Source organism: Drosophila takahashii, chromosome 3R (genome assembly GCF_030179915.1).
Source record: "Drosophila takahashii strain IR98-3 E-12201 chromosome 3R, DtakHiC1v2, whole genome shotgun sequence".
NCBI lineage: Eukaryota > Metazoa > Arthropoda > Insecta > Diptera > Drosophilidae > Drosophila > Drosophila takahashii.
Window position 1 is genome coordinate 32767905 of NC_091681.1, and position 27315 is coordinate 32795219.

At 40.7% G+C, this 27315-nt stretch overlaps 2 protein-coding genes across 2 annotated transcripts in view; both read right to left on the reverse strand.

The window, feature by feature from the left end:
- Positions 1 to 3381: 3381 nt before the first annotated feature.
- Positions 3382 to 6243, reverse strand: LOC108060433 (nuclear transcription factor Y subunit beta-like). The gene has a single exon (XM_017146141.3). It carries the CDS (start codon positions 6241 to 6243, stop codon positions 5893 to 5895), a length of 351 nt encoding a protein of 116 aa, XP_017001630.2. The 3' UTR covers positions 3382 to 5892.
- A 12-nt stretch (positions 6244 to 6255) lies between these two features.
- Positions 6256 to 27315, reverse strand: part of LOC108060432 (cytotoxic granule associated RNA binding protein TIA1-like) — a 91969-nt gene continuing 70909 nt past the window's right edge. Inside the window, exons 4-9 of the mRNA XM_017146130.3 lie at positions 18984 to 19059; positions 9634 to 9736; positions 9362 to 9554; positions 7182 to 7526; positions 6361 to 6529; positions 6256 to 6297 (exon numbers count right to left, since the gene is read on the reverse strand). Coding sequence (XP_017001619.2) covers positions 6256 to 6297; positions 6361 to 6529; positions 7182 to 7526; positions 9362 to 9554; positions 9634 to 9736; positions 18984 to 19059 — 928 coding nt within the window. The remainder of the gene's footprint in view (positions 6298 to 6360; positions 6530 to 7181; positions 7527 to 9361; positions 9555 to 9633; positions 9737 to 18983; positions 19060 to 27315) is intronic.

Genomic DNA, 27315 nt, shown 5'->3' on the forward strand with positions numbered 1-27315 from the left:
AATTTCCACGCATCCAGCGAGGACGCGGAGGTGGTTGAGAAGGATGGGGATGAGGAGGACCCGGCTTTTGGGCCACACACAAAAGCAGACAATAAGCGAGCTCTCTTCCATTGGTGACGGCTCCAACGGTGGATGTGGATGCGGATGAGCCCAGTCGAGCCCGTGGTGGTGCTGGTGGTTATTGCATATGCACACACCACGCACGGCGACATGGGTTAAATAGGCGAGAGCCCAGCAGGCAGAGAGTGTGCCAAAAAAGAAGGACACACAGTCATGGGAGTGGGTATCCTGGAGTTGGAGCTGCATTTAGGTACTCAAGCGCCGTTGTCATAGTCATTTGCCATGCGAACGGGTTTCGTTTCGGGGCGGAGATGGTTTTAGGTGTGTTAGCTGGGCTACGGATCGGCCCTTTGGCTTTCCATCCAAACGCCGTCACATATGCTCCTAACGATAATAGTTTTCTGCGTAATTTGTTCGCCATTTTAGAGGAAGCTCCGTCGGATGTCGCGCTAAAAACTTGGCCCACGCATCGGATCCGAACCACGATTTTTGGCAGTAGGGAGTGGCTGTTTCCCGACGCTGCGTATAATTTAGTAGCCCAGCAGAGGACCCTGTGGGTGGGCGATTGCAAAGATAAATAGAAAGTGCACTGACAAAAAAGTGAAGCGTAAAGAAGAGGGAAGTTAAAAGACCGTTTCATCTTATTTCTTAAATTAAGTTTTTAACATTATCTTCTTAAACATTTTTATTCAGAAATTCCGATTGTCATAAAACCCGCATTTTTAAAGTATAGATTTCCTTACTTGTATTTTCCTTGTGAAGTGTGGGTTAGATATCGGTGCTGAGAGCGTCCTTTACTTGCCGACACTTTTCGCTTTGACTCGTTAAAATTCATTTCAATTTGGCCCTGCCCCGCTCCGCCTGCTGTCCACCGCCACCAATGGGTTAAGAGGTACTGGGATAGCAGGACTTTGTCTCTATCTCCGCACGTGTCACCGATGCCGCCGCCGTCGCCGCATCCTGCGTAGCTTTATAAACAATTTTGAATTTTGCGGTTGTGCGAAAATTAATGGATGCCTCGCTCTTGTGCGGTTTTTGGCCGCGCTTCCAGACACGCCCCCCCTTCCCGCCGCCCCATTCCCTGCCGCCCCCGGCAAGTGCTGGGCAAATTTTAGCATTTTGTCATTAGCGTTCGCTTTTGCGAAAACGAGATTGTTGTTTGTCGTTGCGGCTGTGGTGCATCGCTGGTGGTGCGATTTTGCAGCTTAATGGCGAGTGAACTATACACGGAAAGGAAGATTATATTAAATTGAGAAAAAATATTAAAATGTTCCTTGTTCATTCGATGGAATATTTAACATGCAAAGAAGGTTATATGTTTTAAAATTTTAGGAAAAATGATTTTGAAAATGTGATTTTTTTTTTGGTATATGGGTAATAATTCCTAAAATTATTATAAGGATATGATTAAGATTCTTAATTTGGGATTTTATACTAGGTACGCCAATGAAGTTTTAAATTCAGTAATAAAATTGGAGGTATTTCGGTTGAAATTTTTCTTGTAAAGGTTTGGGAAAATTGGAAACAAAATAGATCTTAAAATCACAGCCGTAGGGCTCACATATTTTTCCTGTGCTTATTCAAGACAACCCGAGGGGAACAGAGTGCAATCAATTAATGCACCAGCCGACTCCGAAGAAGGCTCACACACATAAAATTGTTGGCCAAGAGTTTTGGTAGTGGTGGTGGTGGTGGTGGTGCAGCACGAGTGCAGCTTCCACATGCTTGTTTCTGTGAGGGTGAGTGTGTGTGTTATGAATAAGGCAGGACGAAAACTTGGGCTTTTGACTTTGGCAGCGCCAAGGAGTCGAGTCAGGCAGCCAGGCACGGTTAATAAAACAGACAAACACTCAAACTTTTGCTATAAAAATTTCGAGCTAGCGTGTGTTTGTGTGTCTGTGTGCGTGGAGGGGGCCAGAAGCGAGTTTTTTAAGTTGCCAGCGTTGTTTGCTTGCTAAACAAGTGCTATTAAAAGAGCATAAAAAGGTGGAAGGTGAATTGCGATTTGGGGAATGGGCCAATGGGAGATGGTAGATGGGACCAAAGACAAAGGAAACCCAGGCCAGCCTTCAGGCATCGTTAAGGTCCTGGTTGCAGGATATGCCCATCTCCTCCTCCCCCGATTCGTAATAAGCCCCGGCAAATCTTCATGCAAACTCCGAGTTTTTATATTTGGCAGCTTAGGTGCACTTCTGCATCTGTCCTTTTGACGTTTTTAATGCACTGCACACACAGAAAAAAAAAGAACAGAATGCATAAAAAGGAAACAAAAGCCGAAGGAGCAACTACATGATGCAGTGAAATTTTATGCGCTTAGTTTTTATTGCGGAATATTTTGCATGGCAGGGCAGTATAAAGAATTATCCACTAAAACTGCTGTAAAGTGAGTCAAGTGTTTGTTAAGAAGTACGGCCCGTTCCTAACTCAAGAGCCGCCCCAAACTTTCATCCCCCGAACCGACGACCCTTTTACGGTGCACCCAATTTCCGAGCTCGATGCGTTTGCCGTTTGTGCGGCCAACGGGGCGTATGAGTAACATGTGCACTTTATGGAGGGAGGGAGCGAAAAGAGGGGCCTATTTGTTTTATTTATATTTCAGCGCTGTGCCATTTTGAGCGCGCATATTAAACAGGACATGGCTGTGTGTGGCCATGGCAGCAGGACAGGCCAGCGGGCAGGATAACAGAGGCCCAGAGACACGGCCAAAGTGCAAAATGCAGTAAAATATTGAAATTGTACAGTTCCCGTTGTGCAATGAGCCGCAATGCCAGCGACGTTTCAGTGTTTCTCTCTGCATTTTTTTGTGCACTCACATGTGGGGAAAATTTTTGATTTTACGTGACTGGCATGCGACGATTGCAGCAGTGTCGGGGGCACTGGCAAAAATAAAATGGGGGATCGATTGTGGGCGGGTGACTTCGAAGCAGCTTTTCTCTTATTTCCAATTAGCATTGCAAATTCATTTGCAGTTTATCGGGCTGAAATAATTCCACGGAACCCTGGGTGGAAATTACCAATAATTTTAAATTCTGCATACATCCATTTTCGTGTTGAAGTTTGACAACTGACAATAAATCTATAAATATAAAGTGTAAAAAAAATATTTAAAATAAACTTAATTAAGCTGTCTTACTTTATGCTAAAAAAATTACAAAAGTTTTTAAAAATCAATTATTGATTTAGTCGACAATAAAACTGTCTAATTTGTAAAATTACCTTTTTTGAAATCTATCCAATTGTCCTTCAACTCCGTCTTAATAGACTTTAAACTTCCGTTGAAATCTTAGCAACCCCCCAAGAAAATAAGAAGACGTCAAATCATTTGTTTTTAATTTTGTTTTTCTGTTTTTTGATTAACATTTTTCCATTTTATTTGATTATTTCTCTCTTGCTCGGCTGCAATCGCTGGCAGCGCCTTTTTCTATGCATATATTAACGTGTTTGCAGCCACACACTCAAGTGTGCTTGTGTGTGTGATTGTGTGGGTGTTGGTGTGGGCCGGTATGTGTATTTGTATTGGTATTTGTATTTGTGAGTTTGTTCCGGGGGCTTCGTTCGGTTTTGATTGAATTGGATAGGCTTTTGATAGGCGCTTAACATAATTATGGCATTTTGCTTGCACACTTTTCATAATTCTCTTTTTTTGCTGTACGTTTTTTATGCTTGTTTATATTTTTTCTTCTTCGATTTTTCCTGCTGCTGTCACAAATGCAATTATATAGCCGTGTTGTTGGGTTGGTTGGTTGGGTCTGATGGCGCTATTTTATGATCTATCATATGTCTGCGCTGGGCCTTTGCAAAAACAGATGCTCTCCTGCAGCTTTGTTTGCACTCGGCGCTTTTTTTACATTTATATGCAAATATTAATACAATCTTCTTGTTAGTTAGTTTGCCTTTGTTATGCGCACATATTTCTTGTTTTTAATTATATGTTTTTTTTATATATATCTTTTTTTATATATTTATATGTACATACACAACATTGAATCATTTATTTATATTCCTTTTGCTTACACCATAACTATGTTTACATAATTAAATATAATTATGCTATTATGTATATGTCGTAGAGTATTTCTGATTTTTTCCATCCATTTCATTATATTTATTTCGTAATTTTACCATAATTTTCCAACATTTCCAACATATGTTCAGCTACAATTTTATTTAATTTCCATTGGTTTCTTCATATAGTTTTTATTTATTTATATTTATATATTTATATTTACGCATAGCTTGTTCTGACACACAGTTTTCTTGTCTGCTCAAATAACATTTAGTATATATATATATATGTATGTATATATATAGGTGTATATATATAGATTTGTATATATGTAAAGTGATGCATTCGTCGATGCACAGTTTGTCGTTGGCCTTCAAAAACACGTTATGCCAAGTTGAAAAAATAAATCAGTTTCCTTTGTCCGTAACATCGATTTGCTCTCATCACAACTTATAGAAATTAGACTGGCTTCATCTTGGCTCTTCATCTACCTCGATTATCCAATTGAAAGTTCTCTAATTTTGATTTATCCGTTTTTCCATTTTGAATTTGTTTTTCTCTCGATTTTTGGTTTTCTTTGGTATGTAAAAAATAGTTTACAATTTGTATTCGCTTCGTTTTCCGTTCCTTAGCCATTTCGCCTTTGTAAATACCATAAATAATTGTGTTTAGGTTTACATTTTAGTGTATAGTGTTACAGTTACGCTTACGATTCTTAGCTAAACATTGACTACATTTTGTATTTTGCTTTTGCTACACGTTTTCCTTTCATATCCTTTTCTAAATATTTCGCTATTTCCTTAGTTTCTTATAGGTTTCCCTTAATACATTTACACGTTACACAAACACAGATACATGAATAAGGTTCCTTATGTGTGCGTGTGTGTGTGTGTGTGCGTGCATGCGTATGCGTGTGCCAGTGTGTGTATGTGTAGTAGCCTCTTCTATGGATATCGTTTAGGATATATAGTTTTATCTAGTCATGGGTCCGTCTACATATATATCTATGTATATATATTCTCTGGCTCGATCGATCCGTTCTGTTTTCGATTTTCGGTTTTCAGTGCAATTATCTACTCGATTTCTGGTGTGTTTTCTCTTTTGGGTTTGGTTTAGTTGTCGGTGCTTAACTCAGTTAGTACATTTACTTTGATATTTCTCTAGATAATGCTGGATAAACACTCATAATCGTGAATCAACTGATCGAAGCCTTGATTACTTGCTAATTCTTAGGCCTATGCACGTCGATATATCGGTAATGAAATGATACTATTGGGAAATAATCGGTTCCTTATGAATTTCATCGAATATGAGTCAAAATTTCCAAAATGAGTTCTCAGTCAACGAAACAGTTTCTCTTAACCTTTGTTTGGTTTTTCTTAACCTATGCTTAAGTATTAGTTTCCAGTTTGTTATGCCTTCTTTTGCCAACTGAAAAGCAAGCCCTGGTAAATCAAAACCACCTCCTTATAGCACCCACTCTATTCTTACTCTGGTATATACATACCTACATACTCGTGTATATGTTTATACCTACTAAAATACATTTAGAGCTTCTGGTTTTTATATTTTACTTTTCTTTTTTACTGAAGCGACTTCCTCGAACCGCAGGAAAGCCCCTCAAAAATAGACACAAATAACACACATTCATAACTTTGGTTTTAGGGTTAACCATTTCGGTTTTCGATTGATTAGATCAACTTTGGATTATGGCTATTGCACTGGCTGGCCTGTGTGGTTGCTGCTGTCGCCATTTCGAATACTTAATCTACGGTTAGATTGGGTTTACGTGTGTTCCTGTTCCTGGCCAATAATGCTGCTTCTTTTTACACTTCGGGCATGCCATAAACCTGGGCCACTGGTGGTTGTTGCTGCTGCTGTGCTTGTTGCTCGTTGTTTGCGACCTGCTGCTGCTGCTGCTGTTGCTGCTGTTGTTGCTGCTGCTGCTGCACCCAGTGCGATGGATAGTACAGTTGGGGGATATAGTGTTGCTGCTGCTGCTGCTGGTGATGCTGGTTGTGGGACTGCTGCTGCTGCAGTTGTTGATGCTGCAGCTGCTGCGATTGGTAGGGCTGCTCCTTCACATACTCCCCGGACGTCTGCTGCTCATGTTGCTGCTGCAGCTGCTGTTGCTGCTGCTGTTGCTGCTGCTGCTGCTGTGTGGGATACATGGCCATCCCTCATGGCAGCTACACGAGCAAACTGGGCGCCAGCCACTCGTCCTCCGCCAGCTAAACGATTCACAATCGTTAGGCACCGCCATATCATAATCATCGCAATCGGCGAGCACTCACCTGTGGACTGACCTGGAACTGCTGCATCGGATAGGCAACCACTCCGGCCGCCTGTGGCAGTGCGCTGCCCACGCTCTGTGTGATCTGCGGTGCAGTGGCTGCCGCTGCACTGGCCAGCTGAGGCTGGGGCGGCACACTCTGCCAGGTGCCCGGCAGCTGGACGCCCATTCTGAAACGGAGCAGGAATACAAACGTATAATTAGTTGTACCCCTCAATAAGTCGAAAATAATAGGATCCGAACTAGCAAAATTTATGTTTTACTTTACTTCTACTGTTTTGCTGAAATAGTAAATGGTTTTTACTTTAATTGTTTGGTGTGTTTTAAATGGGGTTGGAATTCAATATAAAAATCTGGTGTTTTGTTAGGATATTGATCTTGCGGCAAAATCATAAACTTTTCTTCATGTTTTTATTACGAAATTTGTCACAGCTACTAGCAACCTAAGCTATCAATCCACATAACTTTTTAAAGGGTTAAATTTTTTTAATTTTCACAATTTTTTTTTTTACAAAATCTGAAAAGTTTAAATTCTTTAGAGTTGAAAGCCAATCGATAGGGAATTTTATTACGAACTCAACGAAATTCTGTGTTGGAACAACTTGTCTCTTAGTTATAGATACAAATACTGCTAATTTTTTAACAAAAAGTTCGGATTATGGATTTAAAAGACAGGATTTTTGTTTTGTGCGTTTTTGAGATTTTTTATTAGAACATTATAAGTAACTAAGAATATTAAAAAAAAAATGTGGTATTCAAAAAGAATGCAACATACATTTAGTTTTGAAAGCCCCTCGCTCTTGGTAACGCCTCTGAACTTACCCCATGTATCCCGCCTGCTGGTAGCCGGCGAATTGACCGTAGGTGAATCCCTGCATGCCCTGCAGGAACTGGCCTGGCTGAAGGGCGCTGGCGGGGGCTGCCGCCGGATATGTGGGTGCTGGCGGGTACCAGTATCCGGCCACCTGCTGTCCGTAGGCAGCCGCTGCGGCCGCCGCTGCCGCCGAGCCGAAGGGGAATCCCTGGGCCAAGGCCCCGCCGGCGATGGCCGACATGTGGTTGGGGTCGCCGCTCTCCTTGCCCCACGCACACTTCACCGGCTGCTGGTTGATCTCCGTGTTGTTCACGGCCACGATGGCGTGGGTAGCCGCCTCCTTGGTGGAGAAGCTATGGGGTTACAGAGAAAAATAATATTGGTGGTTAACAATAAATTTTCTGCTCATATCTGATGAAAAAAGCTGTCATGTTTCAAATACATCCTTGTACAAAATATGATAAAATATTTTACATATTTTTATATTGATTTTTATGGATAACCTGAGATTTTATAATGATCTAAACTAATGGGTTTATCTTTATTATTGTTTTGCATAGGTTTCCTGTCTTTTTTTTTTTGTTAGCAGTCAGCAGATTGGCCTGGTTTAATTTCCGCTTAACCCGCTGCGGCAACAAAGCGCAAAAGTGGTACAAGCGTCTGTGGAATTGTTTCGTTGTTGCTGGATTGGTTATAATGATGCAGCAACTCTGCCACAGCTGCTGCTGCACTTGTAGTCCCCGAGCTCATTATGTTACAAAATGCCAAACAATGCCTCCGCTTCGCTTCAGTCGCCCCTCTTTCGCCCACTTTCTCCCTGGCTTTCTTTTCCCCCATGCCGCCTTTTTTTGCATCACGTTTGCAACACACAAATGAGTTTTGGAGCAGTGCACAAAAGGCGCCCATGGACATGGCCAGCAACTGCAATGCGTTTGTTGCCCGCCCTTCGCTCTCATCACACTTCACAGGTACACTTGGAAAAAAATACATTTCATAAAAAAATTAATTAGTTTTTTAGTAACTATAGATCATTTTCTAAAACTATTTATAATGTATTATTTCTTAAAGAACATAATTTTTATTTGTAAAAAACATTGATTGCATTGATTCATTTACTTTAAATACATTCAATTTGTAAAAATATTAATGAAACAGGAAAACCTCTTAGATTTAAGAAACTGATTTAAATACCATTATTTTTTGATTTTTTTTATTGTTTTCTTAATTTTTGTACCTTTTCTGGATTTAGTAATATTTTGGCTTAGTGAACGAATCCTATCCGTTTCTGCCCTTTTGGTTGCGGTGGGGTGAACTCAGTCCGTCGTGGGCCAACGGCTGCCATTAAAACCCTATCAGCATTCGTGACGGCAGCTGCGATCTCCACCGCCAACACCACCAGCACCACTGTATATCCAGCACCACTGACTCCTTGGTACGGTTTTTTGCTCGCTTGTACCATTTTTCCTTTTTTTCCCCCCTTTTTACTCTTGGCCGTACCATCGTTGTCATCCCTGTTATTGCGGTTCATTGTTCTGTTTGTAACTTCAAATTTGCCTCCCGTTGTTGTCGTTGTTGTTGCTGCTGTTGCAGTTCTTGTTATTGTTGTCGAGTGTAAAAGTGTTGTTGATTTATTAACGGCGGGCGGTTTGGATGGGGGCCACAAACACTCGCACACTCACACACATACTCGGCGACAATGACAATGGGAATTCAGCGATGACACCGCAGACCGCCGCACACGCACACTCACACAATCAAACGGCAAATCAAAATGGCTGGCAACAAAGGGTTAATGTAGCACACTTCTAGGGGCACACAAAATGGGGGAAAGAGTAGGGCGACTCATTGACTGCTCTATTATTTGATCGATTTCTTGATCGCTTTTTCTTAAGATGTACTCAAAAAAATGGTATAGCCATAGTTAAAAAATGTATAATATGATAAAATAGTTACAAGTTGATTTGTAATAAATTCTGTTTATTTATTTTCAACTAGACTTGCTATATTCTCAAACCAAAATTAAGAAATATTTGTAAAAGATATTGATATTTTTAAATATATTTAGTATGGAAAAGAGAGTACCTATAGCTTTTATTTTTTTTTTTTTGATATTGATCCTCATTTTCTCTTTTCATTTATCATTCTCTGATCTCCTAGTACTTTTTTCCCAGTGCACCTGTCAACTTACCGCACAAATGCATATCCTTTGTCCTTGAAGACCCGTATCTCTTGTATTGTGCCGTAGGGCGAGAAGGTCTTCTGCAGTATCTCCTCGTTGAGGAAGCCGGAGAGGGCTCCGTTGATGCCGCCACAGTAGACAGTGCAATTGGTGGGGCTGCTCTGATTGTAGACCTCGTCAAAGGTCAGCGGCTTGGCGTTCACTGCAATGGGGAGCATCAAGATGTGACAATGAGATGCGGGATGGACTGGTGGAATGGCTGGGATGGGATGGATACTCACTGTCTGCCTTGGTTGCCGGCGGCTTTCGTGTGGCCCAATTTGTGCGTATCGAGCGCGAGCCCAGCCATTGGCCATTCATTGCAGTGATGGCGGTTTCCGCCTCCTGCAACGGGACAAATTAAACGGAGAGCGCAATTAGCTAAAAGCCCATCCCATTTACGCGGGTTTGTCTAGCCGCTTAAGCCGCTTACAGCGGCTGCTAAGTCGGCTCCCAAAGACTTCCACTGCTTTTTCAGCGAGGCCAAGCCGAAATTTATAAACAAACAGCTCAGAAAGTGTTAAGGAAAGAGCATCAAAAATAGCGGCACACTCGGAAAAATATAATTGTTCCTTAATTATTGGAAAAGGATTAATAAAAGCTATTTCACTGAAGAAAATAAAATTTGTTAATTAAAACTTTTTTATTTAATTTATTTGTTGTTGAAAAATATATAAAATAATTGTTTTAGAATATTTTTTTAAGCTTTTATTTGGAAAAAATATAAGATATATTTAGATAACAAGAAAAGTCTACAGGAAAAATGTTTTAAAGCTAAAATTTCTAAGAATTATATTTTTAAAAATCCCCATAAATTCTTTAAGTGCTCAGGCAGCTACAAAAAAATAAAAAAGACATGGGAAAACAATCGCGTTGGCTGGAAAGTTGCTCCTTGTGGTAAGCAGGCGACATTGTTGCTGCCGCTCTTTGATATTCCTTGGCTGTGTTTGGGCAAAGCAAAGTAAAAGGAAAGTAAGAGCGGTGGAAAGTGGGTGGTAACAGGGTGTAGGGAGTGGGAGGCTATATACGTAGCATTTACAAGGCCGTGCACAAATTATAATTTCAATTTCGCATAAAAGGTAATTCGTGCGTATCAAACGTGATTCATGCCGAAATGATTGCAACTGCCAGAAGGTCTTGCATGCAGTCTGCCTTTCAATGTGTGTGTGTGTGTGTCGGAAGGGCGAGTGTATGTGTGTGTGGTGAGCGTTTCATAGCAATTTACTTGCGGCACACCAAAAGACCGAAGACCGAAACCGAGTGGAGCCAGCTAAAGCAATGCAATGCAATAATGGCATTTGCGGCGCTGCAGACGCTGCAGCTGCTCATTGCACGTCCTTTAAATGGCGCAAAGTCGAATCCGCATCCGCATCCGGCTACGACTGCGGCTGGCAGCAGCAACTGTAACTAGGCACCTACGTACAACAGCCCACCATCCACCCACCCACCTTTCCCCTCTTTTTTTCCATTAATTTTCCTACTCTTTGTGGCGGCTACGTGCAACGCTCGAAATCAGCGTTGACGTGCACCGGCTGAAAAACGACGTTTTCAAACCGAAACAAGACTCGAACTTTACGAGCGAGAAACTTTCGAGGGCTGCTCAAGAGCAGATCTCATTCGTGAGGGTCTGTAATTGCTAAGCACTATAAAAGCTTATCCTTATTTTCAACTTACTTAAGCGATCCTTAGTATCAAAGGATCTATTGTTTCTGGTAGAAGAATGTAAGGTAGCAGAGTTCTAACCAGAAATACTTCATATTATTATGTATATCTTATCAAGTGAAATATTAATGTAATAAATACGGACTTCTGATAAGAGAAATGTAATATATTTATTACGTATATCAGACATATAAGTTTTAAATCCGAAAAATGCGAATTAAAGTGAAAACAACTTTGAGCGTAATATCGCATTAAAGACTTTTGTTGTATGTACAATGGCTTTTGCATGGCTCTTAAATTCCCTCAGCATAAATTGCTGTGTATTGGTTTTCTTGGGCCTTTAATTTAACCACTTGAGCAAAAGTCAACAATTGAGTGCTTGCCCCGTCAGCGATAAACCACGCAACTGTCGCCCAACTTTGGCCGTAATTTAATGTCTGCATGTGTGAGTTGTATCAGGGTGTGTGTGTGTGTATGGTATATGTGTGTGTGTTTTTTGTACAAGTGTGCGTTTGTTCCCGGGCAACGTCGCTCAGTTTGCGTGCGTGCGCATTTTTATGCATTGCCAGTTGCATTTTTCATATTTGCATAAACTATAAATTTTACATTTTTTAAGCGATACGCATCGTTGATTACATATACACTCACGTCCCCTTACAGCAAATGCCACAGCAACAACAACAACGGGAATGGCAACCACAACAAGAACAAGTCCAGCAAACAATACCGCAACAATATATATATATACATATCCCTCGTCCTGCGATTTTCTGCCGGGCATGAAATGTTATTTTAAATATTTCACCATTGACTTTACGGCAGCTTTAAGCCTGGCATTTTCCCCCCATCCGACTGTTTGGTCCCTTTTCACAGCGGGAAACATCATTCAGGACTTATCAAAGGACAGACACATCAAGTGCAGTTACAAGTGCCTTCCCTTCTTCGGCTTTTTCTTTTCTTTGCCAATTCCAATTGCAATCGCATGTGTCAATGAAAATTGTCTTGCCATGATTGTGTGAGGATTAGAGGAATGAGACAGGGCGATTGTTAGAACAACTTTGGCCAGGGCTAATGCAATGGCCAGAAAGTCCAGACACACACAAACACACGGAAAAGCTTGTACTGAGTGCAACGGACATTTTTGGTCGAGTTTTTCCAGTTTTCCCCAGCTTTGACAAGTCTTTGAAGTCAGCAAACTTTATCAATCATTTTGGTGGTAAATTGCTTAGAAAACAGGAAGTGGATGCTTGTGTAAGGCGAAAGAAAGTTAACAGAATAATGGAAACTAATAAAAATGGTGAAATGTAATGATAGAAAAATATATATTGTGTAATAATAAAGCTTTAAATGGTTAAAATATTAAAAAAAAATTAAACGTTGCAGGATCAAACCAGTTAAAAGTTCACTAAACTGAAGTTCGCACCTTAAGTTAATCCCTTTCGATTCGGAAATCCCCAAGCACCCTTAATGAGTTGATTATAACACAATTCCGGGGCTCAAGAGTCTCTCGAGTAATTTACCAATTCATCTTGCTCAAAATGGAACCTCGACGACCGCAATATGGCACCCACTACGACTTGTCAAACTATTTATGAAAGTCGTGGGCCCCGAAAGCCGAAAACCGAATCGAAGCCAAAACTGTTGTTGGCAAGAACGTCTAAGCTAATTGCAAATCTACGGCATTGGGTCAAGAGGCTGACTGCAGAGGCAGACGACAATGGAAACTGTTTTCGGGGTTTTGGCCCATACGCCTCATTGGCAGTTGGAGCGACACATTTTCTTTGTGTGCGGCTTTGGCTGTTGTTTCGGCTGGGAGAAATTAATTAATGGTGAATGGCAAATTTGCAGCTAATAGGAGGAAAACTTGAATCGTTTTCTGGTCTGTAGCTGTGACAACCAGTTAGGTTTGCACAGAAAGAAAAATAGTTTGATTAAATCACGAATAGATTTGATTTGATATAATTTTTTCCTTGTATCTCACTAGTTCCTCTTTCTGTACTGATTCACAAATTAATTCCCCTTTGATTAAAAGTTCAGGCCTTCGTCGAAGTTTTTCCTTGTCGCTGGAAAATTTCCTAAATGACAACTTCCGCTTTCGAGATAACTTAATTAATTTTCATGGACATGGCTGGCTGGCAAAACTTTTCCGCCGCGCGACACTCAAATTTAAGAACATTTTAGCCGTTGCGTACAGATTGAATTTTCAGGCGAAACTTGTGTAAAGTCAACTGAGACCGAGAGTTAGGGCGCTGGGTCTTTTGTAAATATTGATTACTTGATAAGGCGCAGAATCCTTTAATGCTGCGGACCATGGCTAACAACGGAAATGGGTTGGATGGAGGACCAAAATTTTGGAAGGGGGGCTCAAGAAACAAGACCAAAAAGGCGAAATACCTTCATTAAGCGAATGAAGAAAAGCAAAAGTAAGTTGAAGAATTTTTAAGTGGTTTAAAAGGGTTTTGTCATACTTTTCATGTGGATCTCTCATCTCATCTCGTCTCGACCCGACCCCTTTATCTTATGGCCACAAAATGGGGGCTGCCGCTGGTTGCGGCTGACGTTTCGTGTGTATTTGGTATTTGGTATACAAAAAACACCGTAAGCCGAGAGCAAGACATTTTAAATGTTTATTAAAACAATAAGGAAATGGTTTGTGCCGCAAAACGGAAAAAGGCCAGGCGGAAAAGGAAAAACTGTAGCGAAAGAAGGTGAAAAAAGGCAAGCTCAACACACACAAAAAGGGGATAATCCCCCCTACCAACACATAGACACCCTGGCACATGGACACATTCGCATTCAGGGAAAATACGAAAATAAGAAGGTTCTGGCTTTGGCTTTGGCTTTTCTCTCTCGGCGACCGTTTTGTCTTAAAAAGGTAGCAGACGCCCCAGTATTTAGTGTGTTGGCCCCTTCTATATTTCTTTTCCTTTTCGGCTAAAAGGTTTTCTTGCCTTCGTAGCTCCTAAGCCGGTTTAGCTTTGTTCTTCGGTCAGATTCATTAACGTGGCTATTTAGATAAGCGTGAAAGTAACCAACCATCCCCAAACCCCAAGTTGAATATTAAAGCTGTCCAGATAAAACTCCAACTCAAACCCGAGACTCGCAGTTCCGATGATGATTTTTTGATATTTATAAAATAACTCAAGTGGCAAATCGTTTGCCCAGTGGAAATGCCCGTCCATTTGCCGACTTCTTCTTGTCAAACGATAATGATGGCCAGCATGATGATGTTCTGATGTTCTTATGGTGGTGGTGGAATCATAGCCAGCAGATAAGGCCCAGTCATCTTTGAATCTGTCTGGCCCAGTCAACGGTAAAAACTGTTTTCATTCCGCTTAGGCCCAAAACGCTTTTCGATTTTTGACCACACACACACACATCCATGATTCGGGTTTGAGTTTTGGGTTGTGGGCGGGAATTGTTGACCAAAAAATCAGTATTTCACGCTAGAACGCATTTTTGTCAAGGCATAATAATTCCATGGGATTTATTTATGTATGTATGTCAGTTCTGGCCGTTGTTTCTCATTCCCATTCGGCATCCATCTCCCCGTCTGCCCCTCACATTTTGCACATTTTTTTTATAGTTACTGCCTCCGAGCTTTGAGCTTATGCGTGTGTAGGCAGTTTGTAGGCCCCCAAATCACTAGTTCCTGAATTATTATGGAAAGCATAAAATGAATGTCCAGGCCATTTATATTTATAACCGAGTTTTGTACGCTTCAGCAAATTTATTGCCTGGCTTGAAATTAAATAAATTGAAAAGGGGGGAGAAACTTTAAAGGGCAAGTGGGGACTAAAGGGAAATATATTAAGAATAGGTATTGAGAAATGGACAAGAAATCTGTTTGATCAATTAGCTGTGATATCTGCATGTGTTTTGTGACAGAGTAGGGTCAATTAAGGTCTAATTGATTTATTTTCTTGAGGAAGTTATAGAGGATTTTTAGGGAAATCAAGTCTGAATACTAATAGATATTTGTTGAGAAAATTGTAAATCTTTAATGGGGGAAAAAATATATGAGAAATAAAACTTAAGGACTTATTATGCTGGCGAAATATTTAAAATCGAAGGGGATATTTTTTGGGAAAGCCGTCTATCTTTAATAAATTATTCCTTTTAATAAGCAAAATGATATTAATGATACTTTACACTCAAAAAAAAATTTTAGAAAATCGCCTATGGATTTGCTTTACTGGCGATTTTTTTCTATATTTCTGGAATATTTCTTGAATTTAATGAATTTTGATTAATTGGAAGAAAATTTTCTTTACCAGTAGAAAATTTTTTTATTTTAAAGAAAAAAATCGCCAGTGAAGCAAATCCATAGGCGATTTTCTAAAATTCAGGGCGATTCATTTTCTGAGTGTAAGAACAGGCTTATAGCATCGGAGGGGTTAATCAATCTCCTGGCGGTTGATGATACAATATTTCTCATATTTTTGGCTCTGGCAAGACGGCACGTAGCGCAAATTAAGGCCAATGTATGCGGAATGCTTTTTAATTTAAGTGCACATGCACATGACAAGGCAGCCAGCAGGAGCAACACGCAACGGAATCATAAAAGAAACATCACAACTGGCATTGGAATGGGTGGTGCGGGTGGTTTGGGTGGTTCTGGGTGCTGTGGGTGGGTTGTCTGGGGGTGGTGCGAGGTTAACCACAGGCATTCTGAGCTCCGCGACAACGGCAGCAGCGACAACAATAAGAACAAATGATAATAATGCAACAATGAACTGCACAAGAAGATGATGAAAAGAATGAGGGGGCGTGGCCGGGAAGTCGACATTATATCTTGTTCGCTGCACACATTGTCAATTCGTTTGCCTTCTCGTCCTGCAGCTTTTTTGTTGCCCCGCCCACTCCCTTTTTGTTGTGGCAACTTTTAAATAAATTTAAGTGCATTATACAACGAAAAATCTGTCGTGGAAAAGCGACAGAAGCGAAGGCGGTGGGGAGTAATGCGATTAAATGCATCTCGGGCCCTGAGCCTCTGCCTTTGTCTCCATAACGCTGGCAAATCAGTTTTGCGTCAAAAAGAAAAGCCACTCAAGATGCAGCAGGCGGTGATTTCCTTTTTGCTGAATTTCCTGATCTTTTTTCCTTTGCCATGTGAGTATGCAATAATATGTTAATATGCCTCGGCTGTGTGACAATAACAGGAGCCGTCGACAATGGCGGCAGACATTAGCATTTCGGTTGGAGCTCAAGGAGCAGGAAGTACAGATGCACAGGAAGAAAAATGATGGTCCTACATTAGTAACTTTTAACACACCTATCTACAAAAACCAGGTATAGGAATTAAATGAAATTAACATTAATAAAAAAGCGAATATAAATCTCCAGTATTTATCGAATCACTTCAAAAGGTGCTTTAAAGTATGCAACAAAATATTTTAAATCTTACTTATTACAGCATACTTTTAGCCACTTTCCTGATAAACATAAAGTACATAGCGATATGATAGAAAAATGTTTATAAAACATAAAACTGATATTAAACGTGTTTACATTTTTCTCTCTGTATTCTCCTCCTGGCATCGACATGTTTATTGCGTTTAATGTTTGCGTAAATTTTTTCGTACTTGCTGTCTTTCTTGCTGTTGTTGTTGTGATTTATGATGCTAATGACACGCAGACAGGCATCGTCTTCCCGAGTAGAAGAGCTTCTCCCCATGCAAATGCTCAGCTTGCCTTGATGGTTATTAAATTATGGCAATTTGTATGCGTCGCACAGGAGGAACAACAAAAAAAATATATAACAAAAAAAAATAAAGGGAGTAATGGCAGCCGGAGAAGATGTGCTGGTGTTTATTTAAAACATGTTGCCAAACAATTTGCGTTAAATATTTCTAGAGATGCTTGAGCGGATTTGGCATTTCGGCATTGGGTTTATGCAAAGCCATGGCGATTGGCAAAATTTCATGCGCCGGCAAACGGAAGTGCTGAATGAAAGAAAACTGTTTCTTCCTTTTCCGCTTGCAGTTGCCATTGCACACACTCATGTGTGCGAGTGTGAGTGCAGTAAGCCATTCGAAAAATAACTTTTCAATTTCCGCAAAACCACAGAAAATATCAACTTTGCACAAAAATTTAATAAAACTTTTCGCATAAATAAAATTTGCATTAAATCAGCTGCAAGCGACGCCGGGACTCTGGGACTCAGGGACAAGGGGGCGTGGCGGCTTAGGGCGTACGACTGTGTACAAAACGCATGTCGAGAAACTTAATTTGAAATATTTGAGTTTGCTATTTGGTCTGTAAATGTGTGTGTGTGCATTTGTGTGTTTGCACTTCTTCCTCTTTTCGTTTGCATCGAAACTAATCGAGAAAGTTCGAAAATTGGCATCCCATTCCCCACTTGCAGCACAAAAAGTTAACTAGTTAGCTGGGGAAAAGCATTAAGTATACGCCGCATTGGCCATAATTCCAACTAAAACAAGTCAGTTGCCAAAAAGGCTTCGAGCGTAAAGTTCGACTTTGGCTTAAATATATCTTTCTGTCTGTCTGTCTGTCTGTGTGTGTTTAATATCTACACGGCTGAATGACAGCTGGGGCGGGGGCAAGGATGGGGGCGTGGCAGCAGCCAAGTGTCAGAGATTATGTTGTATTTGCACACGACACATTCCAACGCAAATCCGCGCTCATCTGCTCGATGTCAAACAAATCATTGGCTTGCCTGCCAAATTATTGGCCCGTGTCTGGCGCACACTTCATGGCATTAGCATTAAAATTTAATTAATAATTTGGATTTTGATTTTGAGCATTTTGCCATTTTGCCGCCTAATTGACTAGTAGCAGCACCTTTGGCTTTTACGCCTTCGCCGGCATTTCTGATTTGGCTTTTCCACGAAGTAGATATGAGTGTAGATCTCCGTGTGAGGCTGTTTGATTTTGTGTTCTAAGCCTTAAGCTTGCGCATTTTTTCTGCTCCACTGACTGGCAATCTGCTCCAATTCGTTTGGCTTTGGGCTGCCTTCTTTGATGATTTAAACCGCGTTTATGCCTTGAATTTTATGAATTCTGAATTAAATTATTTTTGTATGTAATATTTTTTCAAATACAAAATACATTTTAAGCTGTAGAGTAAAGTTTCTTATTCAGAATGCGTTCTATAAAATTTCTTAACCAGAACTTTTTGTGAAAAGATTTAACCACAAGGACCTCACATAAACTTGCTTAAAGTCGCTGTCTTTCGGTTTCTTGGGCTCTTTTGTCAAATTTTCTACCTATTAGGCACATGAAATTCAATCACAACACAAACACACACTGGGATACACTGGGTTATGGGACATGGAGTCCTGCCAGCAGTTACTTGGACCCTTATCAGTTGCGGTTTAAACATATTGAATATGATGTGTAAATGTTTACAGTGCCCCCAGGGGTGGTTTTCTTTTCCAGCCTCGGGAGCCCGTGAGATTCGCTGCATCTGTGGCCATAAAAAACATTACAGATTCGTGAGCCGCACGCTTTTGATATACGAGTGTGTCCATGAGGAAGAGAATAAAATCAAATACTCGCCCCCTGGCAGTTAACCAGTGGCGTAGAGAAAAGGAAAAGCGGAATGCATTAAATCTTAAAAATGTGTGCGCTTCGTTTGGTTTTTCCTTGGCTTATGTATATCTTAAGCAAACGAAGGGGAAAGGAAATATATGCGAGAGAGTGTAGGTGGGGATGTGTGGGGTGTAGGAAAGGAAAAGCCACAGGTGTCTTTTGATATGTTAAGTTGCTGGGACGTCAACCGGGATTTTAGCTAAAGTTTCCACTTGTTTTAATTAAGATTTCATTCGAGCAGCTTTGTGTGTGCGTATGCTTACTTAGAAAATTAAACTTGTGTAGCGACTAATGCGAATTTGATTGAAACATTCACTAATTGCCGCCGAAAGGAAGCCTTTGATGTTGCTGGGATAAATCTGCTGGCATAGCTTACCGATTTCTTCACAAAGCTGACAAAGCCATAGCCCTTTGATTTCAATGTCTGCGGATCACGCACAACTCTGCAGTCTCTGAAAGAAAGAAAGGGAGAAAATATAAAAATATTTAATCTTGAGAATAAAACTTTTTTGCTCTGATGAGAAGGGGAAACAATTAAAATGTAATTTATTTAGGTAATTTAGAGTTATCTGTTTTATGTTTATACACTTTTGACCCAGGAAAGGTCTTCTAACTGGGATAACAGGACCCTTGAGCAAATTAAAAGGCCAGCGTTTGGCCAAAGTAAAAGTCAAGAAGCAAAGTCGATGTCGACATTGGAAATCCAATGGAATTACGTGTGAGGAAATATGAAGCGGTGGGCAAACGGGAAAGGGATTTCGTAAGTGGAAGTGCAGAGATATAGAGTGCAGGCCACCGCCTTGCCTTTTCCTTTAAGGGTGTATCAGAGGGCGTGGCCAAAGGGGATTTGCTGCGGCCTCCATTCCCCATTCTGCGTTCTCCGCTCTCAATTCTAAATCCCATTCCGAAAGCCATTCCGTAACCCCGCCAAACCACCAAACCACGTGTCGTGCCATGTCGTGGACGCTGCTCGAGAATCGGGCGTCAGCATTCGGCTTAAATATGTTGGCCCGTCCAACCTAAGCCACGAAGAAATATTTAGCCCCCTCCACCACCCCCTTTGGGTTCGACAGTGTGTGTGTGTGGGCCAACCGCAACAGCAACAACAAGCTGGCGGAGCAACTAGGCAACCAGTTTGGGCCACTCCAAAAAACATGGTGTTCTCTTAAGATAAAAAAAAATGTAAAAGCGTTATGAAAACCAAAATTGGGAAAAATAATTATTTTAAATATATTTTTTTATAAACAATTTTCTTCCAAGATTTGTCTTTTTTTAAATTAATAATTTCTTCAAATTAAATACTTTTTTTTTTAATTTTAATAGAACTTTGTACAACAATATTATGTTCCAAAATATATTCTTCAATTATTTTCGCATATCTTTTTTTTGAAAGTGCACTAGAAGCCGGGAAGGCAAAGCCCGCATGTCGACCACGGCATTTAAAAAAGGCCAACTTGATTGTAAATCACGATAAAAGTCAATTTTTAATATGAGTTTTAGTTTAGACCGTGTTCTCCCGCCCCATGCCCACATCCCACCCACCATGTTAAGTGGCCGGCGAAAAAAAAACAGAACCGTATTTTAATGGCCTTTGGCGCTTTGGCTTTGGTGGCGGCGCTGCAAGGTTGTAAATTTATGGGTGGGCCGGCCAGAAGCTAAATTGCAATGCGATTGCCAGCGAGATTCAGTCGATGCACACACATAAATATCGAACAAAAAACATATTTAATTAAAGTTTAATATTTATTAGCTACCAGAGGAATTCGGCAGCAATTGCTCGGGGCCAGGCCGAGGTTTGTCTGGTTTGGTCAGGCGAAAGGATTTTCGACTGGCACGCAAACCAGCACACAAACACGGCATGCTAAAGCACCAATACAAAAGGGTTAACAAACACTCAATGTGTATTTAAATACACGTTGGAAAAAAAAAAATATAATAAATATATAACAAGTTTTAGAAGAACAGGTGTAACATAATTTTTAATTTTATAATATTAATCAATCATTAAAATTTCAAGAAATATTATAAATAAATATGATTTTCTCTCCAAAATTATTTGTTAGATTTGTTCATTAAACCTTCCCAAACAAATCAGAATTATCCAAAAAATATGTTCTCTGTACAAAAGCCTGCACACATCCTGTCAGCGGGACTGACTGCCATTGGGAAGGATTGTGCTAACAAATTAAAGGCCAGAACAGTATGTGCACTCCCTTTGGGACCTACCACCTCCCACCGCCCACCACCCCTTCCCCGGAGTATATCATATTTCACAATCGATAAACATCACAGTTCATATTTTCATAACGTTTTTGTTTGAATATTTTAACATGCAGACACAAGAAGAGCAGCGGGTGGAGGTATACAATTTCCTGCTTGCATGTAAATACAAGTTCGAAAATGTCTGCAAGAGCTCTTCGCCTTGGAACACAGCCCCTTCCCCTTCCTCCACATTCCACATCCACATCTCAGGGGCTGCAATAATATATTTGAACATTTAACAGAAAACAAACACAACCTTTGTGCCTCGGGCCAAGAGATTTCCGTGGAGGAGCATCGATGGCCCTCGAACTGCGTTCGCCACACAGTTTGTTATCATGCACGAAATGTTTGGAAAATTTCATGCAACGGCTGCAGCAATGTGGGCGGGGCACAGGGCTTTTGGGGGCGTGGCAGCAGCTGCGCCCAATGTTTGTCCAAAGAATTGAGCGACGAAGTCGATGGGGAAAGTGTGAGGCGCTCGGGAGATGCAAAAGACAACTGCGAAATGAGGATTTCTTTGGCTGAATTTGATATGCCCTTTAAATATCATTTAAAAAAAGAATTTTAATTTAAATATAAAAAAATATTTCTATGTTTTCCGAGAAATTTAAAATATAAACCATACATTACCAATTTTTAAAAGTGTATGCATTTAATTTTCCATTAGCTAAGTTAATCACTATTTAATAGCAATTTTTAAAATTTGTTTTTTTATTTTAACTAAAATTAAATGTTTTCATTAAAAATTGTTTCAAGAAGTCCAAAGTTTTCCTCTTCAAAAAGCGCTAAAGGACAGGATAAATGCAAGTGCATAAGTAAGATCTGTATGCACATGAACATGCATATATAAGCCTTTTCCGTCTTCTTATTTCACCCTTTACTCTCTCAACTCGACTCAGGCCAATCAATATATTTTTTACAAATATTGGCAAAAGTTTTGCTTTTGGCTTAAACCCTGTGCCTGATACTCGAAAATAAATTTAAGCAGAAGTGAAGGAAAATATTTTGCCATCTTAAGTGCATAAAACTATAAACGTTAAACAAAATATTTCGCATACACGCACGTATCCGTACAAATGTGGTTATTTATACTGCATATACATATATATATTTTTTTTGGCTTTATTCCCAAAGCCTTTGGCCCGGGACTCGAGTAGCTTTTGGCCCGACCGATCTATTTTTTTTTTGGTGGGGGCTTTTCGGTACGAAGGAATGTTTGCGGTGCGCGCTGAGCGCATTAGTTGTGTGGAGTCCTCGCTATTTTTGGCCTTTGCAATTGGTTTATGCCAACAATGCAGCTCAGCCCCGGCCATGTGTTGGAAATTCTTTTGTATTTGAATTAAAATTGCATACATGATTTATAGACGCTTCGAAGAGTTGGCCTGGCGAAATAAACTTATGCATGGGATTTTTGTGTGCGCCACGATAGTGAAATGGGATATATGCAATTGATAACGGCGCAAGATATAGCTCTTGAGTTTGAGTGGGAAAATAAAAGGATAACAATATCCACTGCTTCTCCATATATATTTATCCATTTAAACGGAAATTGTTGTGTGGCCTTTGGCTTCTCTCCATATCAACCATTCAAATATAGACATAAGGCGAGCTGAAATAGCCAAGAAATCGAGTAGTAACATATTTATTAGGGCGTAACTTGCTTACGCAACTTAACCAGCAATTTGCAATTTCCTGGCCACTTTAAGAGCATTATCTGCACCCCATCGGCACACTTGGCAGACATATAATTTACAAATCGGGGGATCGGGATCGGGATAGGAATCGGAATCGGGCTGGCAGGACATGCTAAACACATCAACAGCAATGGCAAACACAAATTACTCAGCAGAGCAAACAAATGAAAAGCGATAATATCGCGTACAGCACAAGGGAGAATATTGAATGGATAATATATATATTTGGTGTGTACGAGTATATGTAGGATAAGTTAGAGCCAAGAGCCGAGTCAAAATCCCTGGCACTAAATCAATGAATTGCGGTTGTCCTTCAATTTCCTTTTTGGCCAAGTTAAGTAAAGCGAGAAAGAGGAGCTCGAGCTCGGGCTCATCGCTTCTCATCCAGCATTGGCATCATCATCGAATCGACATTGAGTTGCGTGTTTGAAATATTGAAATATTTTTGTTGGCCATGTTTACACATCGGGCTATTGACTGCGCACAGTTATTCCCCATTTTTTTCGTTTTTCGTTTTTCGATTTTCGTTATTCGTTAGCTTTACAGTTTTGAATTTCCAAAGCGCATTTTTTGCCAAGCATTTTTATTCGATTTGTGTTTGTCTCGTGCTTGCATTTTATTGGCTTCCTCTGCGCCGATAACCCTGATGGCTGATGATGATGATTTCCATTTCCTTGTTCGATAGCACAGGGGGCGGGTGGAGTAGTGAGGGCGTGGAAGAGTTACTTCAGCGCCCGTTCAAATACCAAATACAGTTGTAAATTCAAATGAAATGCAAGCGAGCGCATTGTTTGAGCTTCGGAATGGGTCGAAAATCGGGGTGGTGGTGCTTCAATTCTGGCTTTTTGGTTAGCCAAATATTTAAAGTGGATTTCTTGGAGCATTTTATGAGCTTTCCACTGCGGCTGCCTTCTTTTATTTGATTTGATTTTCCGGCCAGTGGCATCTGTGCCGTCGCCATTGCCATCGCCGTCGCATTTGCCGTCCCAGAGAATTAAGTAATAAATTTGGGTTCGAGAAAATATGTTTGCGGTTGCCGGAATCGAAATGGAATGGCAGACCGTGCTGAATTGCTGTGAATTACAAATCCGTAAACGTCGCATCTTTGATGCGGCATGCACTCTGCGAAATGGCCAAAAGTGCCAGAACCGAAAACCCAAAAACGAGATGAAGAAAAACCAGCAAACACAATCGAAAACGGAAAAACCGGATAAAAGTCGGGCTCATCACGTCCTTGTCCTTGTCCCTCCGCCTCAGACATCGTTACATTTATTTACACCAACATGCAAAACTCGCATTGAGACAATTTCATGCTCATCTGCATAAAATCAATTCCATTTTGGAGACAATTTGAAGATTGGAATACAAATTTCGAATTATCAACATGGGACCCGACGTCGGGGAGTCGTGGCAAAATGGCCAAACCGGCAGCGATCGCAATCAGCATTGCGACCTGACCCCAACCTCTCCCATTTCTCCACTCCTTTAGCTATTTGGCACTGGTAAAAAATTTTAAGTCTATTTTGAATTTTGGGAACAAAATAAAACAATTTTTTACAATTTATTTTTCAATAGGTGGAAAGTAAAATTACTAAGATTCCCTTTGAAATTTATAGCCCAGCTTTTTACATATTTTGTAGCATACTTCTAAAAACCTTCGTAATTAATTTTTAAGTCTAAGTGATTTATGTATGATTTCTTTAATAGCGAATAATTCTGTATAGTAACAAAACATTTTTAATATTTTCACGGCATAAAAAATTAAAAATTAATGTAATCTTTTAATTAATTATAACTAATTTATGTTGTGAAAATATTAAAAATATTTTGTTGCATACTTTTAGACACCTTCAGAAATAATTTTTAAGTACTAGCGGTTCTTTTATTATTTTAAAGTAAATAATTCTGAAATATTTAATTTCCTTTTATTTTATTTTTGGTAATGCCATTTCCGAGTGTATGTAAGACCATCTATCGCTTGGCTGGTGGCTGCGGCTGCGACTGCTTGACTTGTTTTGCTAGTTTTCCGCTTTTTTGGGAGGAGCAGTCGCAGGCTCTTGCTCCTGTCCAGGCATTTACGCCATTCACGATGCGACGCGGCTGCTTTGGTGGCCGCTTCGTCCTTTTCGTCCTGCCAACGTCATGCATACGTAATGCGCCTGGGGATCCTGGCAGCAGCGACTGTCTCACTAATTCCAGGCCAGCCATTACGCGTCCGTCTGGCTGAGTGTGTGTGTGTGTCTCCAGTGCAGCGGGAAAATTATGTGGTGTGTGATTTGCCATGGACACTGAACGTTTCCCGTTTGCCGCCCCTGCCCCAGCCCACCAATCGCTTTTCCTCCTCGGTCCTCCCCGCTTTGCTATTGAAATTTCCCTTTGAGAGAGAGCAAGAGGCGGAGCTGATATTTCAGAGCAGAAAACGAGAAACAAAAAGGAGAAATTTGCATGCAACTCGTTACGCTTGGCACTTGTGTGTTAAGCCCGCTCACCCCATAGCCCCATGGCCCCTTAACCCCTGACACCCCAACCCTTTTTTGCAAGCACGTAGGGAAAAGTGTGATGGAAGGGGGAAGAGTGGGGGCAAAAAGCCATATCGATTTTGCAGTAAATAAAACATTCAAAGATTGAAGTTGCCGCTTTTGAGCTTAGCCGAATGGTGTGTGGCCTCCTTTTTTATGGAGTGCGCTTCCTTTTATGGCTTCCGTTTCTATAGCAGCTGCCGCTGTGTGGTGGCTCCACTGGGGTGGGGATAGCGGGGTTCCACTGTGGCGCGCTGAAGGGACACTGCCGCTGCCAAATTGTAAATATTTTTGTCGGCCACGTAGCGGCGCAGGAGAAAATATTGCATTTCTCGCTTGGCATAATAAACGATGTGCCGGCACACAGCAAAAAAAAAACAAAAAGAAGAATAAAACACACACAGAAACCGAAAGAGCACCGCCAAAAACCACGCAGAAATACCAACAGCTGCACCACACAAAGAATACCACATGTACACACTGGACAATGCCGGGATCTTTGAAAAGGACGAAGGGTAAACAATATGGTCGTGGTGGTCAGCTAAAAAAAAAGTAGCAAAAACTGTTTTATGAAAGCGACGGTTTAGCTGAAAAGGCGATTAAATCTATTTTTCGGCCAAAGTAATGGAAATCTATCTTGAAGTAATTGCTTACAGGGAGTTATCATTGTAATCATATTAATAACACGGTGTCACGAAGGACATCTCAACGTATCCTTTATAATAGGGTGCTAATGAGTTAAAGGTCAAAAGAAACTATTTTGTGACAAAGTTACAAAACAGTAAAAATATATATTTTTGTGCCAAGTTCAGATCCTGATTTAATGATCAAAATATGGAATCCCAAATCTTTTTGACCTCGTAAAGAAACTATAAGAAAAAATTTCTAATATTTTTAAAAACCCACATAATTATCCACACAATAATAATCCGAAATAATGGAATTATCCATTCAAACATTCATCCAAGTATTGACCTGTAAAAATATAAATTTAATTTTTAAATATTTGAATTTATAAATCTCTCTGCGAAAGAAAATGGAAAATAGATTTCCCATTTGCGTAATATCCTTTGCCTACGATTGTGCCTTGTGCCTGACATTTGGCAATTCTTTTTATTCAATTTGCGTCCGCTTAGTTGAATTCTCATCAGCTAAAATCCTTAAATGGTCAGTCCTGTCACATATGGCCAAAACGACGCCAATGGCAGACGGCGGACAGAGCTCAGAAAAAGGAAAAAATTGAAATGGTAAAATCAAATTAAAATGGCGCCGAAGACCATACATACACGCAAACCCAGCAACTTTCCCTGCCGTATGTGTGTTCAATAAATTATATAAGATATAGCACGGCTATATTGCTCTCTCTTCCTTTCGGCATTGATTTGACATGAATTATTGCAGATCCTCGTTCTTCTTCTTCTTCTTGTTCGGCCCGAGGAGGACAAGAGCGAAATCCTGAAAATCTTTCTCGTAAACTTTAAGGCTTCCGTGAGAATGGATAAATTCCATTAACCGATGCCAGCCGCAGGCTAAACGTTGAAGTGCATTTCCCAACCATCGACCGAATGAAGCGGGCGTTATTTATAACGCAACAGTCCCCCCATGCGAAACCCCGTTTTATATATCTCCTTGAATCCATGGATCCATGGATCCAGTCCCCCCATTCGCTCCCCCTTTGGGACCACGCCCGGACACACGTCAATAAAACTGCTTCAAACTGTCCACATTGAAGTTGCTGGCCGCTGCAACTGAAGCTGATGCCGTGGCGATAAGGCTACTTTAACGCTGTCCCCGATTTCTGCATGATGCCACACACGGTCGGCCCCTTTCGTGTTTGCCCCCAATAGTGGTTGATGGCCAGTGAATGGGGTGTTCGAGCGATGTTGGGGGGATGTGGGGTTTCTGGGTGGTGCAATGGTGCGATGGTGCAATGGTGGATGGAATGGCGGTTTCAAACATGCAAATTGCTTGCGGTTCGCTTCGGGTTTCCCCGCCATCGCTTTTCCCAGCCCCTTTTCCCCTTCGGCATTTTTCGCTTTCATTGAGTGCTCCGCTTACAGTTAACTCGACTTTATCATGTGTGTGTGAGTGTGTTTGCTTTATATGCACGAGTGCAAAATGCAACAACAAAAATCCATTTAGATTAATTAGTTTTTAAGCGAACCAAGGCGACGCCGAGCTCCTGCGGCATAGCTTAAATTTCACCAGGCAAAGCGGTAAATTCCAAAAGAGA

What these genes read in the sequence shown, in the direction of transcription:
- LOC108060433 (XM_017146141.3), bottom strand. Translation starts at nt 6,243, where the DNA reads ATGGCCATGTATCCCACACAGCAGCAGCAGCAGCAACAGCAGCAGCAA.